The sequence below is a fragment of the Hyperoodon ampullatus genome (genome assembly GCF_949752795.1).
Source record: "Hyperoodon ampullatus genome assembly, chromosome: 2".
In the NCBI taxonomy this organism is placed as follows: Eukaryota; Metazoa; Chordata; class Mammalia; order Artiodactyla; family Ziphiidae; genus Hyperoodon; species Hyperoodon ampullatus.
In genome coordinates this window covers 65253780-65270466 of record NC_136915.1, presented here as the reverse complement: position 1 = coordinate 65270466, position 16687 = coordinate 65253780, and the positions used below count along the sequence as shown (strand labels likewise).

Sequence of the window (16687 nt, the reverse complement as noted above, 5' to 3'; positions counted from 1 at the left end):
TCCGCGGCCACGGCTCTCGGGCCTAGCCGCTTCGCGGCATGTGGGATCTTCCTGGACCGGGGCACGAACCCGTGTCCCCTGCATCGGCAGGCGGACTCTCAACCACTGCGCCACCAGGGAAGCCCTAAATATTATTTTAATCAATTGAGTTAACATTTGAGGTTTAATAAAATGCACATTTTATCAGGAATGTGTTTAGCATTCAACCTGTGCTTTCTACTGTGTTTTTCTCACTTTCAATGTCTTTATCTTGCTTCTCATGTTTTCTATATCTATATAGAGGATTAATCATTAAATTATGCCATATTTTGAGAAGTACAGAATTTAAATATTCACAAAATAATAACTTTGTACCTATGCCTAACATGGTGCCATGGATATAGCTGGCAATCAATACATATTTTTTGAAAAAAACTAATCAAATGTCTCAATCTTTTTTTGTTATTTGTGAGTTGATACTGCAACAGAGATTGAAGAATCCAGTCAAAGTGGTGCAGGGATATTGAGATAGTTAACCATGGCCCCAGTCCTCAGAGAGAATAATTTCTTCTAAGGATGAAAAATGTACTTAACTATTATATAAGGTAGAACGCAATACGTGCTTGAAAGTTATGAACAAAATTATATCGATTATGTAGAGTTACACTCTTTTTAAATGTGATCCTTAGGCAAACAAGATACAGAATTATTTTCAATTATTACTATATAATATGTTGTCTATTAGACAATGTAAAAATATATTTTTAAAAGGATTATGAATATAATTGCATTGTCATGTAAATAGTAATCAAATACATTTCTGGAGAGATTTTTCGAAGAAACATAAACTTGTATACTCCGAAATTTCCTCATGCCCTTTACTTTCATTACTCTGCCTACTATCAATTATTACTATTCATGAACTACTGTTGTGTTCTCTGAACTTGAAATTGTAACTTAGTCTAAACTCTGGAAGTTTGCAGCATCTCTTTTTAACTGGGTTTGACAACCACTACTACTAAGCAGTTGCTGTATTACCAGTGTCATATAGCAAAGAGTGAGCCTCAATGGTTTACTCATTGGCACCTCTAAACTTGGTAAGGATAGAACTTAGACTTTAAACATTCTTAAACTGAGTGAGCATATCTTCCTATAATGCTTTTTTTCCCGCATGTTCTTTAACTGGACAATTGCAGCAAAATATAATTTCAGCCATCCTCATTTCCCGTGGCTACTTTTTTGTATAGAAGAGAAATGTCACATTTCTTTCTATATCTACTAGGTTTCTCCTGTATTTGTTTATCCAGGTCATCCTTTGTGAATTCTCTTCCCCATATATCAAGAATATTGGGATCACATACAAGGTAGTAACAATTTTTCAAATATGAGTTAAACCTGCCAGTTGCTTAAAGGGGACTATCTTAAAAAGTAACGTTTTCCTCATAAAATTTTTATCTTAAACGATGCCCCTTCCTCCATGGTTTTTCCTGTTAACTAGCACTTATTCTTTAAAGCAGAGATCAAGTGGACCTTGCAATACATGGATCACTATACATTAGCCTCCCCTCTGGTGAAGGCTTTGCTTGCTAAGTTAATGAGAGGGTGTGTAGTCAAACACTAGAGCTAACAGGTTTTCATTCAGACATAAAAGAACAACTTTTTTTCGTTTCGGTTTTAGCATACTCCTAAAGTTATGTCTTTGAGTATTATATAGAAGACCTAAGATCTGGATTAGCAGTTTTAAAGATGATGTCTTGGCTGAGAAGAGGAAAGGCAACAGAAACAATAACAAAAACAACAAATGGGGTAGGATACCAAGGGGCTGGTGTCTTGGCTGTGATTCTAAAGAGGTTTTTGGAATCATCCTTGAAATGGAGACTACTTACAATGAATAATATATAATATAGACAAAACAAATGCTTGCTTGGGTATAAGATAGTATAGATAGTACAGGGATAAATAGATATCATAACAATGAGTCTCTGTTAACAATATGCTTTGATCAAAGACTTATAATATCCTTTAAAGTCAAAGGACTCTGATTTGCATAATATATAATGTGAAAACAAAACCAAACCATCCTCAGAACACTAACTAGCCTAAGTTTAGAAACTCAAACCACTAAGGGTTGAAAAGGAATCCTGATTTTCAAAGACAGAAAATTTGACATAAATTATTTACCCTTGGTCTAGAAAGGAGTTGGAGGAAATTGTTACCACTGTCACCACTCCTTAGTATTAAATGATGAATTATCATTTCTCTTTGGAGAATTAAATATCTACTCCAGTCATCCATCGGATATTTTACAACCATGTACGTGTTTGGTTTGTCAATTACAGGAAGCTCCATAGATCCTCAATCTATTCCAATTTTCAGTAGTACTCTGAGAAAAATTTTTTCTCATTATGATTGAATGATATTTAATCATATACAGATTATCTCTCCCTATTTCCATACCTCTTATAGATGATTTTTTCTTAGCTTCTCCACTCAGTACCATCAAAAAAGAGTTCTTTCATTGTCATTGTGATGTAGGTAGATAGAGACATGTGCCTGAATAAATACATGATTATTCATATCAGATGGTTATGTTTATGTTTTTTTGTGGGTATTGAGAAATGATAAAGTAAAAGATGCTTCAGAAAATTTAGAGAATCTGTGTTGATGTACATGATAAAGAGCTTAGAAGAAGGGGATAGGATAATTGTAAAGGGTTGCTCAGTGAAATGCTTTGGAGTAACCATAGAGTATGAAAAATATCAGGAATGAAAGAATAGAATATTGAAAAGTGTTACTTGGGGTAGAGTCCTTTAAAAAATATAAGCTAGGAATTTATTTTAAAATTATGTCTAGTTGTTAGATGCTTTCCATAAAATGAAGTTTATATTATATTATTTTATGTTAGCCAAAGTTCCTAAACCTTCACTCATTCCTTCTAGCACTTCTCTTTAGAACTATTCATTCAACATGTAACAAATAATTATTGAGTATCTGCTGAGTGCCAGGGGCAATCCCTGGCTTTGAGTAAACAAGATAAGCAAAGTCCTTAGCCCTTTGTGGACTAGATTCTAAGGAAAAAGAAAAAAAAAAAACCAAGATGTAACCCTAGTAAACAAACAAATAAAATTGTGATAAATGTTATGAATTAAATATATAAGGTGCTGAAATAGGGAATAATAGGAGGATGCCCACTTCTCATAGGATTGTTACAGAATGTTTTTATCTGAGGAGATAATATTTACAATTAAGACCTAAAGGATAGGAAGCTAGCCATGCAAAGTATAGGAAGGAGAGTGTTCTAGGCAGAGGGAAGAGCTTACACAAGGATCTGAGGTGTGAAGTAACTTGTTTTAGTTGAGTTGGGTTCAAGGGACTGAATGAAATTCAGTGTGGCAGGAGTATAGTGAACAAAGTTGAGTAGCACAAGATGTGTTTGATTGTGTAGTCAAGGGCCATATTTTGCTGGCGTTTTGTACCTCATAGTAAGGACTGAGCACCTTGGACAGCCATTATGGGATTTTAAAGCTAAAGAGAAACATGATCATATTTACCTTTTGACAAATATAAATATATCTTGTAACAGCTAGGGTTAAGGCAGAGACCAATAGGAGGCTATTTCTGTTTGGAAGGGATGATTATAGCTTACACTAGAGAAGTAAAGTGAAAACAGAGAGAAGTGAACAGATTTGAAATAGATTCAGAAGGTAGAATTGCCAAGATTTGCTGATGACTTAGATAAAGTGTTCCAGAAAACGGATAAAATAGAGATGAAATCCTAAATTTTTATGGTTTGAATAAGAGAATGGTATCATTTTACAAGATGAGGAAGATGGCAGTTGGAGGATGTGAGAAGCCCGGATCTCTTTGTTATCTCTTCTCTACACTAGATTTATACGTGGCTTATTTACATAGGGCTTACTTTAAAAATAATTCAGTAGGTAGGCTCCTTTCTTTTCATGTTCCAGGTTATCTATAATCATCTGAAAATATGTTGCCCTGACCTGAAACAGTACTTCAGCTATGGTTCAGATATGAAAATGGTAAGATTGCCATTTCCCTCATTCTAGATGGAATGCTTATACAGCATAAAGTCATCACACAATGAACTTTTAATTTACTCTTAACTAAAATATTTTTTATCATTCATGTTTTTAAATCATATTATTGTAGTGATTAAATTCATTTTGCCCAACTGCAATATTTATTCCTATTAATATTCATCTATTCAATTTGACCCATTGCTCCAGTCTATTAATAATCTTTTAAATTTGTCCAGAATTAACTGATTTTGTGCTTTTACCACCCCCTTTGAAAATTTGATAAGCATTTTCTTTATATTTTTATTCACATCATTCATATAACTTGATTAGCACAGGGCTAAGAACATGTCCACATATCAAGACATTAGAGATCTGCCTTCAGGTTGGCATCATTTTATTAATCCTTACTCTTTTCCATGTGATAACTCAACATATTTGATCTCCACCTAATCATACTGTCTTTCAATAAGTAGTGAAAGTGTTTATCAAACATGTTGCTAAAATGCAGGTTTATCATATCAAGGATATTTGAACCTGAATTAATTCTGACCCTGTTAAAAATAAAATTATATCTGATGTAATTAGTTTATTTTCAATATATGTTGCTCCTTGGAGATTATTTCTTTTCTAAATGCTACCAAAAATCCTTTAAATGTTTTCCTAAATTATTGAAGACCAGTGTTAAATTTAAGGCACTTTAGTTAATAGAATATCCTTTCTGTTATTGAAAACAAGATATTAGATTTTCTCCAGTGTTGTCATAACTTGTTTTCTCTATCATTTGGAAGATCAATCAATAAATGGGCACATCCTTTCTTTTTTTTCTTACCGTACATAAAACAAACATTCCATTTTCTTTATGTTGGCAGCTTGTATAAGCCTCAGTTCATTTAGGGCTTTAGACACTCTGATCATTTTTCTATAGATTTGTTTCACTATCATATATGCACCCTCTGTCATGGTTCTTCTTTTATAAAAGCCAAGGAAGGGAAAATTATTTTAAATAATGACAAACAATTATATGTGGATAGTATATAAAAACGGCTAAGTGGGCAAACTAAAGAAAATATATTTCTAAAAGGAACTAGCTAGCTATTGATTTGACTTGGAGGCTTTTAAATTTCATGATTCTGCAAATTAACTTTATTTGTGATAGAGTCTGGATACTCAGATTTGACAGATAGATATATATCTTTAAAAAATTTTCCTTATTCTTTCGGGCGTGTAAAGAAATAAGTACTAGTGGAAACAGAATTGTTGAACATATCCTTTCATTCCACTTTCATTATTTTCTCATGAGGAGAATATAAGTGTGAGATCTAGAGCACAGAAAGGGTCCATTTCTGTGACTGAAGTAGAATTTGAGGTGATTTTTTAACATATGATGAATTGCATTGTCAGGAGGGAAAGACAGAAAGCAGTTACCAAAATAGAGCAAAATTCATAGATGTAAGAAGATATAAGAATGATGATATGGCCTGAAGAAGATTGATGGACAAATCTGAGGTTGAAAAAGCAGTTAGAACTGATTGTTACAGATTTGATTGCAACACAGTGGTCTACATTTTTTGTCATGTTTTAATAGTAAGATTGAGCCCAAATGAAAATAGAAACAACATTATTTAAAATATTGTCATGTTTTGATAGTGTATTATTATATTTATTCTTGACAACCTTAAAAATATTTCTAAATATAGAGAGAATACGGTAACTCAAATGTAGCTATTTATTTGTCTTTCTAGCAAAAAGTAATATTTTTGTCATGTAAAGACTGAAAATAGTGTTGTGTAAGAGTTACAGTGAAGGATTTTTTAGAGACGAATAAAAACAGATTCATTCCAGGATGAGATAATACCTAGTACCTATCATGAGCATTAAAAAAAATTCTTGCACAATGAGTCACTGCATAGAGACTATGTTTTCAAAAAATCAATTAGAGGACATTACATATAAAATTTAAAAGATAAAAATAAGATCAAGGATATTTAATTAAATATATCTGTACTATATGGTGTAGGAATTTGGGCATAAAGTTAAGTACAGGAGACTAGGACACATATCCAAGTGTTTCTTCTAAATTGTAGAGTAAAGGGGGTTTGGATAAGTGGACAGTCAAGGCAGGGGAAATATGAAAAAAATTATGTCTAAAAATTCTATCAGCTATCACATGTTAGAGAATTTATGTGACTTTTTCTCCCCTTGGATGAAGGTAATGCTATTCACTACAACTAGAAATAAGTATTAATAGGCTTAGAGGAAAGATATGACTTCAAATCTCTTGAGTATGTTGTGTCTTTGAGATTTTCCAGGGCGAAAGAACACAGCTCATGGTGGTTATGAGTATTACATAAATTAATATCTATAAAGAGCTTAAAATAATGGCAAATGATAAGCACTGTACAAGTATTCCGTAAGCAAATATACAGAACCAAGCATCTCAGAAAAGAGATCTATCTGAGGATATACATTTGTGAATCTTCAGAATTTAGACCAGTGGTTCTCATCAAGGAAAGCATAATATCCTGGGAAAGTTTTTCCAGATACAAACATATGTCCCTTCCCAAGATTCTGATTTTTTTATTTCCTGTAGCAGACTGTTAGTTGCCTACAAATATCTGTCCTCTTCTTTCTTGGTAACAGACCCACCATTTTACTCCAGGAAGTAAAGTACCTAGCTAAAAGTCTGCATTTCTTACCCTCTCCTTTTTAGCTGTGGGAGGTCAGTGAGTTATGAACAGAAATTTTTGGAAGGGCCTCTGGGAAAGTTCCTTAAGACACATGGCCTGTGCCCTTTTGTCATTTTATCCTTTCCTCCATCTTGCTGACTGAAATATAGACATAGTGTTTGATGCTGTAGTAGCTATCTTGACTCATGAGTAAATCTTGAGGCTGGAAGCCATGTAGATGATGCAGTAAGAAAGAGATGATACATTTTGAAAGAGCCTGGATTCCTGATTGACCTGGTTCCTCTGTACCAATCCTGAATGGTCTGGGAAGAGAAAGAGAGATAACACAGAATCAATTATTAAAACATCCCCAACCAGTTTACAGACATTGTATAGTTTACATCTGACAGTGCCTCTGCTTTACACAAAGCTCCTTATCAATATTCTACTTATTATCCCTTCCACACATATCTGATCCATTTGTACTTTTAAGGCCTGTGATAATTCTGGCCCCATTTATTTCTACCTATTTTACTATCCTTTAGTATTCTGTGAAATAATTTTGTCCCTCCTTTCTTACTCTGAATCTTCCATCAGGCTTCCTGGGCAACATTATCTTGCTTCTCTTTGTTTATTCTTTATTTCTCCTCCTCTCTGATTCCTTTTGTCATGGCACCCTCCTGAAAGGTCCCCCTTACTCTCAATTTCCCTTAGAACATGGTCCAAAGTATATCATTAACTCTTAATAGAAAGATAATTTATCAGAATCATACATAATGGAACTCTTTTCATCTTTTCTTAACTCTGCCTACCTCACAGGTTTTTGCTGTTGTTTTTTAAATAAAAGTCAATTATGGTAATGTATTATAAGACATGTGAGGGTTCTTTGAGAACTCTAAAACATATATGAGATATTATCGTTTATGTCATTGCTTTTATTTTGTTTCCACAGAATATACATTCTCCTGTTGATTTAAAATATTCTAGTGAACAGAGAAAACATGTTTCTTCTATTTTATATGAATTAAAAACAGGAAAACCAAGACATCTCATTCAAAGGTTAGTTATATGAATTTTAAAATTATATTTAATGAACAAATTTTGATGAAGAGTAATTAAATTTGTTAGACGTTGGGCATGTTAATTTTGAACTATAAATATGACTCCATGAAATACATGTTGAGACTTCTAGATAAAATATTCATATCTCCTTCAATAGTTTATAAATATATATATGCAGAAAGTTGTTTCATGGATATGAAGGACTTGATTTTGAGTAGAAGTTGGGAATTAGGAGAAGTAAGTATTAGCAAGAACCATATTGAGTTGATAGTTTTGTTCCCATATGGCTGTGCCAGTATGTTACCTCCTTCAGGAAATCTGTCAAGTATCAGATTAATTAATATAAATTATTTCAGTTAAAATGATATTAAATGTCCTTCAGGCTTTGAAGATAATTATTTTTTGTACACAAAAATACATTTTATTGTTAATAAAATTTTGCTCATCATATGTGTACCTGTTTTTATTTTGTTTTTGCAGAATTTCTTCTGATAAAATGTGTTATGATCAGATGACATTCTTTTCTTTACCTCTGTCTTTCACAGAAGAATCATAAAAACAGTTTTGTAAAATAATCTGAAGGTCTTAAAACTTTTCTCAAGGTTTCTCTTAAACCTTTTAAACATTATTTTGACAAGAACACTTAGTATGAGGCCTACCCTCCTAACAGATTTTTAAGTGCACAATACATTATTGTTAGCTATAGGCACAGTGTTGTATAGCAGATCTCTAGGACTTTTCCACCTTGTAAAACTGGAATTTTATAATCTTTAAACAACAACTTCCCATTTTCCCCTCCCTCCATCCTTTTAATTCTGAAATATTTGATTTTTTTTCCTTTTTAAAAATTCATGGTAGTGTCTTTATCCTTATTGATTTTTTTTCTTCTATGTATGTGAACTGGTCAAACTCTACTAGATCCTCATTTGTCAGGCTTTGTTTGTTATTTCCTCACTTCTTTATGAGGTTCATGTACTTTATATATTTCCTAAAGCTCTGCATCATTTATTTAAAAGTAATTTTATTTTAATCCAGTTATTGAACTCCTAGGTTTATAAACCAAAATGAAATGAAGGAAAAATAATAGTCCCATGCTCCATACCTCCCCACTCACGCTTCTTGCTACCCCAAGGCAATAATCATTTAATAATTATTAATGACTCTTCTGTTATTTACTTTTATATTTCCAAGTAATATGCTTATTCTGCTAAAATTTCTTTTTCAATTTTAGATATTATGTACAATTTCTACTGTGAAAGATAGAGGTTTAATTATCTTATAAATCCTCCCGAATACACACTCTTAACATGTCCCCTCCTCTTTTCTCCCAATAGAATTATATTATCACTATTTGGGGGTTAATTAATTTTTATTATTTTTATTATTATGGCTATGTAAATACTACTCAAAGCGGAATCACAAAATATATTAGAATATGTTTACTTTCTTATACTATTTTTTTAAAACTTGTTTGGAAACCTCATAAGAGTCAAACCTCCACTATCACCAAGCACACCCACATATATCTATTTTCAGGATACATCTGCTTGAGCCCTTAATTTGCTGATTTAATCAGGACTGCTTGCTTTCTAAACTTGTTCTTAACAGCTGTCATCTTGGTATATCACTTCAATTGTGATCCCGAGAATTCATTTTTTTCTATGCTGTGTTGTGATCCTTGTTTCCAGGATTCTCTATCTTGTTCTTTCTTGGTTTATTTTCTTAAGTTAATGCAGTGCTTTCTTCCATTAGTTTACTGAGAAATTATATATAGGAGGTAAATTTTTTAAAATCTTGGAAGTCTAAACATGTCTTTATGCTACATTTATGTTTGATTGATGATTTAACTGTGTAGAACCTTCAGAATTTTCTCAGAATTGTTTTATTGTCTTCTAGCTTCCAGTGTTACCTTTGAGAAGTCCATTGCCATTCAGTTCTCAGTCTGATGTGTGTGAACTTCTGTTAGTTGTTTTTCTCTTCTGACTAAAAACTTTCAGCATTTTATCTTTGTACTGGGTGTTCTGCAATTTCACAGTGATTTGGCTCAGATATTTTTTTTTTTGTTTGCTTGTGTAGATTTTCTTTCAATTCAATTTATTGTGGCTTTTTAATCTGAAATTTTATATCCCTCATTTATCTATATTTGTCTTGTATTATTTTGATGGTAAATATATATAACACAGAACGTACCATTTTAACCATCTTAACTGTACATTAAGCATATTTATATTATTGTGTAACCATCATGACCATCCATTTGCAGAACCTTTTCATATGCTTCAACTGAAACACTATACACATTAAACAATGACTCCCAATTCGCCCCTCCTCCCAGCTCTTGTAAATCACCATTCTACTTTCTGTTTCTAGAATTCCTATGGGTATGATTACTATGGGTATCTCATAAAAGCAGAATTATACAGTATTTGTCCTTTTGTGACTGTATTATTTTAGTTAGCATAAGGTCGTAAAAGTTCATCCATGTTGTAACATCTAAGAATTTTTTCTTTTTAAGGTTGAATAATATTCCATTATAAGTACCACATTTTTATCCATTCATTTGTCAATTGACACTTGAGTTGCTTCTACATTTCAGCTATTGTGAATAATGCTGCTATGACATGGGTGTACAGATATCTCTTTGAGACCCTGCTTTCAGTTCTTTTGTGTGTATACCCAGAAGTGGAACTTCTGGATCATATGATAATTTTATTTTACTTTTTTGAGGAACTACCATACTTTTTTCCACAGTGGCTATAACGTTCTACATTCTCCATAATAGTGCACAAGAATTTGAATTACTCCACATACTGACCAACACTGGTTATTTTCTGCTGTTGTTGTTGTTCTGTTATTATTGTTGTAGTAGTAGTAGCCATACTAGTGGCTGTGAGGTCATATTTCATTGTGGTTTCGATTTGCCTTTCCATAATCATTAGTGCTGTTGAGCATCTTTTTTTCTTTTTTTAACATCTTTATTACAGTATAATTGTTTTACAATGGTGTGTTAGTTTCTGCTTAATAACAAAGTAAGTCACCTATACATATACATATATCCCCATATCTCCTCCCTCTTGCATCTCCGTCTCACCCTCCCTATCCCACCCCTCTAGGGGGACACAAAGCACTGAGCTGATCTCCCTGTGCTATGCAGCTGCTTCCCACTAGCTATCTATTTTACATTTGGTAGTGTATATATGTCCATGCCACTCTCTCACTTTGTCCCAGCTTACCCTTCCCCCTCCCTGTGTCCTCAAGTCCATTCTCTAGTAGGTCTCTATCTTTAGTCCCGTCTAGCCCTTAGAGTCTTCATGACCTTTTTTTTTTTTTTTTTTTAGATTCCATATATATGTGTTAGAATATGGTATTTGTTTTTCTCTTTCTGACTTACTTCACTCTGTATGGCAGACTCTAGGTCCATCCACCTCATTACAATTAACTCAATTTCATTTCTTTTTATGGCAGAGTAATATTCCATTGTATATATGTGCCACATCTTTATCCATTCATCTGTCGATGGACACTTAGGTTGCTTCCATGTCCTGACTATTGTAAATAGAGCTGCAGTGAACATTGTGTTACATGACTCTCTTTGAAGTATGGTTTTCTCAGGGTATATGCCCAGTAGTGGGATTGCTGTGTCATATGGTAGTTCTATTTTTAGTTTTCTAAGGAAGCTCCATACTGTTCTCCATAGTGGTTGTATCAATTTACATTCCCACCAACAGTGCAAAAGGGTTCCCTTTTCTCTACAACCTCTCCAGCATTTATTGTTTGTAGATTTATTTATTTATTTATTTATTTATTTATTTACATCTTTATTGGAGTATAATTGCTTAACAATGGTGTGTTAGTTTCTGCTTTATAACAAAATTAATCAGTTATACATATACATATGTTCCCATATCCCCTCCCTCTTGCATCTCCCTCCCACCCTCCCTATCCCATCCCTCCAGGCGGTCACAAAGCACCAAGCTGATCTCCCTGTGCTATGCGGCTGTTTCCCACTAGCTATCTACCTTACGTTTGGTAATGTATATATGTCCATGCCTCTCTTTCGCTTTGTCACAGCTTACCCTTCCCCCTCCCCATATCCTCAAGTCCATTCTCTAGTAGGTCTGTGTCTTTATTCCTGTCTTACCCCTATGTTCTTCAGGACATTTTTTTCTTAAATTCCATATATATGTATCAGCATACAGTATTTGTCTTTCTCTTTCTGACTTACTTCACTCTGTATGACAGACTCTAGGTCCATCCACCTCATTACAAATAGCTCAATTTCGTTTCTTTTTATGGCTGAGTAATATTCCATTGTATATATGGATTTTTTGATGATGGCCATTCTGACTGGTGTGAGGTGATACCCCATTGTAGTTTTGATTTGCATTTCTCTAATGATTAGTGGTGTTGAGAATCCTTTCATGTGTTTATTGGCAATCGGTATATCTTCTTTACAGAATGTCTCTTTAGGTCTTCTGCCCATTTTTGGATTGGGTTCTTTGTTTTTTTGATATTCACCTGCATGAGCTACTTGTATATTTTGGAGGAAAAACCTTGTCAGTTGCTTCATTTGCAAATATTTTCTCCCATTCTGAGGGTTGTCTTTTCGTCTTGTTTATGGTTTCCTTTGCTGTGCAAAAGCTTTTAAGTTTCACTAGGTCCCATTTGTTCATTTTTGTTTTTATTTCCCTTTCTCTAGGAAACGGGTCAAACAGGACCTTGCTGTGATTTATGTCATAGGGTGTTCTGCCTATTTTTCTTCTAAGAGTCTTATACTGTCTGGCCTTACATTTAGGTCTTTAATCCATTTTACTTTATTTTTGTGTATGGTGTTAGGGAATGTTCTAATTTCATTCTTTTCCATGCAGCTGTCCAGTTTTCCCAGCACAAATTACTGAAGAGGCTGTCTTTTCTCCATTGTATATTCTTGCCTCCTTTATCGAAGATAAGGTGCCCATACATGCTTGGGTTTATCTATCAGCTTTCTATCCTGTTCCACTGATCTATATTTCTGGTTTTGTGCCAGTACTGTAATGTCTTGATTGCTGTAGCTTTGCAGTATAGTCTGAAGTCAGGGAGCCTGATTCCTCCAGCTCCGTTTTTCGTTCTCAAGATTGTTCTGGCTATTCGGGGTCTTTTGTTTTTCCAAACAAATTTGGAATTTTTTTGTTCTAGTTCTGTGAAAAATGCCGGTGGTAATTTGATAGGGATTGCATTGAATCTGTAGATAGCTTTGGGTAGTAGAGTCATTTTCACAATATTGATTCTTCCAATCCAGAAACATGGTATATCTCTCCATTTATTTGTATCATCTTTAATTTCTTTCATCAATGTCTTATAATTTTCTGCATACAGGTCTTTTGTCTCCTTAGGTAGATTTATTCCTAGGTATTTTATTCTTTTTGTTGCAATGGTAAATGGGAGTGTTTTCTCGATTTCACTTTCAGATTTTTCATCATTAGTGTACAGGAATGCCAGAGATTTCTGTGCATTAATTTTGTATCCTGCTACTTTACCAAATTCATTGATTAGCTCTAGTAGTTTTCTGGTAGCATCTTTAGGATTCTCTATGTATAGTATCATGTCATCTGCAAATAGTGACAGCTTTACTTCTTCTTTTCCAATTTGGATTCCTTTTATTTTCTTTTCTTCTCTGATTGCTGTGACTAAAACTTCGAAAACTAGGTTGAATAAGAGTGGTGAGAGTGGGCAGCCTTGTCTTGTTCCTGATCTTAGTGGAAATGGTTTCAGTTTTTCACCATTGAGGACGATGTTGGCTGTGGGTTTGTCATATATGGCCTTTATTATGTTGAGGAAAGTTCCCTCTATACCTAGTTTCTGCAGGATTTTTATCATAAATTGGTGTTGAATTTTGTCGAAAGCTTTCTCTGCATCTATTGAGATGATCATATGGTTTTTCTCCTTTAATTTGTTAATGTGGTGTATCACGTTGATTGATTTGCATATATTGAAGAATCCTTGCATTCCTGGAATAAACCCACTTGATCATGGTGTATGATCCTTTTAATGTGCTGTTGGATTCTGTTTGCTAGTATTTTGTTGAGGATTTTTGCATCTATGTTCATCAGTGATATTGGCCTGTAGTTTTCTTTCTTTGTGACATCCTTGCCTGGTTTTGGTATCAAGGTGATGGTGGCCTCATAGAATGAGTTTGGGAGTGTTCCTCCCTCTGCTATATTTTGGAAGAGTTTGAGAAGGATAGGCGTTAGCTCTTCTCTAAATGTTTGATAGAATTCGCCTGTGAAGCCATCTGGTCCTGGGCTTTTGTTTTTTGGAAGATTTTTAATCACAGTCTCAATTTCAGTGCTTGTGATTGGTCTGTTTATATTTTCTCTTTCTTCCTGGTTCAATCTCAGTAGGTTGTGCTTTTCTAAGAATTTGAATTTCTTCCAGGTTATCCATTTTATTGGCATAGAGTTTCTTGTAGTAATCTCTCATGATCCTTTGTACTTTTGTACTGTCAATTGTTATTTCTCCTTTTTCATTTCTAATTCTATTGATATGAGTCTTCTTCCTTTTTTTCTTGATGAGTCTGGCTAATGGTTATTAATTTTGTTTATCTTCTCAGAGAAGCAGCTTTTAGTTTTATTGATATTTGCTATTGTTTCCTTCATTTCTTTTTCATTTATTTCTGATCTGATCTTTATGATTTCTTTCCTTCTGCTAACATTGGGTTTTTTTGTTCTTCTTTCTCTAATTGCTTTAGGTGTAAGGTGAGTTTGTTTATTTGAGACATTTCTTGTTTCTTGAGGTAGGATTATATTGCTATAAACATCCCTGTTAGAACTGCTTTTGATGCTTCCCATAGGTTTTGGTTTGTCGTGTTTTCATTGTCATTTGTTTCTAGGTATTTTTTTATTTCCTCTTTGTTTTCTTCAGTGATCTCTTGGTTATGTAGTAGTGTATTGTTTAGCCTCCATGTCTTTGTATTTTTTACAGATTTTTTTCCTCTAATTGATATCTAATCTCATAGCACTGTGGTTGGAAAAGATACTTGATATGATTTAAATTTTCTTAAATTTACCAGGTTTCATTTGTGACCCAAGATATGATCTATCCTGGAGAATATTCCATGAGCACTTGAGAAGAGAGTGTATTCTGTTGTTTTTGGATGGAATGCCCTATAACTGTCAATTAAGTCCATCTTGTTTAATGTATCATTTAAAGTTTGTGTTTCCTTATTTATTTTCATTTTGGATGATCTGTCCATTAATGAAAGTGGGGTGTTAAAGTCCTGTACTATGACTGTGTTACTTTCCATTTCCCCTTTTATGGCTGTTAGCATTTGCCTTATGTATTGAGGTGCTCCTATGTTGGGTGCATAAATATTTACAATTATTATATCTTCTTGGATTGATCCCTTCATCATTCTGTAGTGTCCTTCTTTGTCTCTTGTAATAGTCTTTATTTTAATGTCTATTTTATCTGATATGAGAATTGCTACTCCACCTTTTTTTGATTTCCAATTGCATGGAATATCTTTTTCCATCCCCTCACTTTCAGTCTGTATGTGTCCCTAGGTCTGAAGTGGGTTTCTTGTAGACAGCATATATACAGGTCTTGTTTTTGTATCCATTCATCCAGTCTGTGTCTTTTGGTTGGAGTATTTAATCCATTTACATTTAAGGTAATTATCGATATGTATGTTCCTATTACCATTTTCTTAAACAGAAAACAAATCCACCAATAGATGACAAGTGCTAAAAACTATAGTAAAAAAAACCCAAAAAACAAAAAAAGAAAATGTACAGACAGAACTGTGGGACAAATAGTAAAAGCAAAGCTATACAGACAAAATCTCACAAAGGAATATACATATGCACACTCACAAAAAGAGAAAAAGGAGAAAAATATATATTTAAAAAAAGGAAAAAAGCAACCAAATCAATAAACAAATCTACCAGTGATAATAAGCTCTAAATACTAAACTAAGACAAACATAAAACCAGAAACAAATTATATGCAGAAAGCAAACCCCAAGTCTACAGTTGCTTCCAAAATCCACCACCTCAATTTTGGGATGTTTCATTTTCCATTCAGGTATTCCACCGATGCAGGGTACATCAAGTTGATTGTGGAGATTCAATCCGATGCTCCTGAGGCTGCTGGGAGAGATTTCCCTTTCTCTTCTTTGTTCTCATAGCATCTTCGTTTCAGCTTTGGATTTGGCACTGCCTCTTCATGTAGGTCACCTGAGGGCATCTGGTTCCCACCCAGACAGGACAGGGTTAAAGTAGCAGTTGATTAGGTGGCTCTGGCTCACTCAGGCCAGGGGGAGGGAGGGGTACAGAATGCAGGGTGAGCCTGTGGCTGTAGAGGCCAGCTTGACATTGCATCAGCCTGAGGCTTGCTGTGTATTCTCCTGGGGAGGTTGTCCCCGGATCACAGGACCCTGGCAGAGGCTGGCTGCACAGGCTCCTTGGAGGGGAGGTATGGTTAGTGACTTGTGGTTGCACACAGGCTCCTTGGTGACTGCAGAAGCAGCCTCAGCATTTCATGCCCCCGTCTCTAGTGTCCACACTGATAACTGTGGCTTGTGCCTGTCTCTGGAGCTTGTTTAGGTTGTGGTCTGGGTCCCCTCTCCTCGCACACCCCAAAACAATGGTCTCTTGCCTTAGGCAGTTCCAGGTTTTTTCTTGGACTCCCTCCTGGCTAGCTGTGGTGCACTAGCCCCCTTCAGGCTGTGCTCACGCAACCAACCCCAGTCCTCTCCCTGGGATCTGACCTCTGAAGCCCGAGCCTCAGCTGTCAGCCCCACCCAACCCGGTGGGTGAGTAGACAAGCCTCTCAGGCTGGTGAGTGCTGATCAGTCCTGATCCTCTGTGTGGGGATCTCTCTGCTTTGCCTTCTGAACCCCTGTTGCTGTGCTCTCCTCCGTGACTCTGAAGCTTCCCCCACCCACCCCCCATCTCTAACAGT

The 16687-nt window shown here is 34.7% G+C and overlaps 1 protein-coding gene across 1 annotated transcript in view; it reads left to right on the top strand.

Annotated features, from left to right (window-relative positions):
• The window catches only part of LRRIQ3 (leucine rich repeats and IQ motif containing 3), a gene marked incomplete at both ends in the record, with an annotated part of 151486 nt that overhangs the window by 77536 nt on the left and 57263 nt on the right, over positions 1 to 16687 (top strand). Inside the window, 1 exon segment of the mRNA XM_079721106.1 lies at positions 7638 to 7744. Within this exon segment, the coding sequence (XP_079577232.1) occupies positions 7638 to 7744 (107 nt within the window).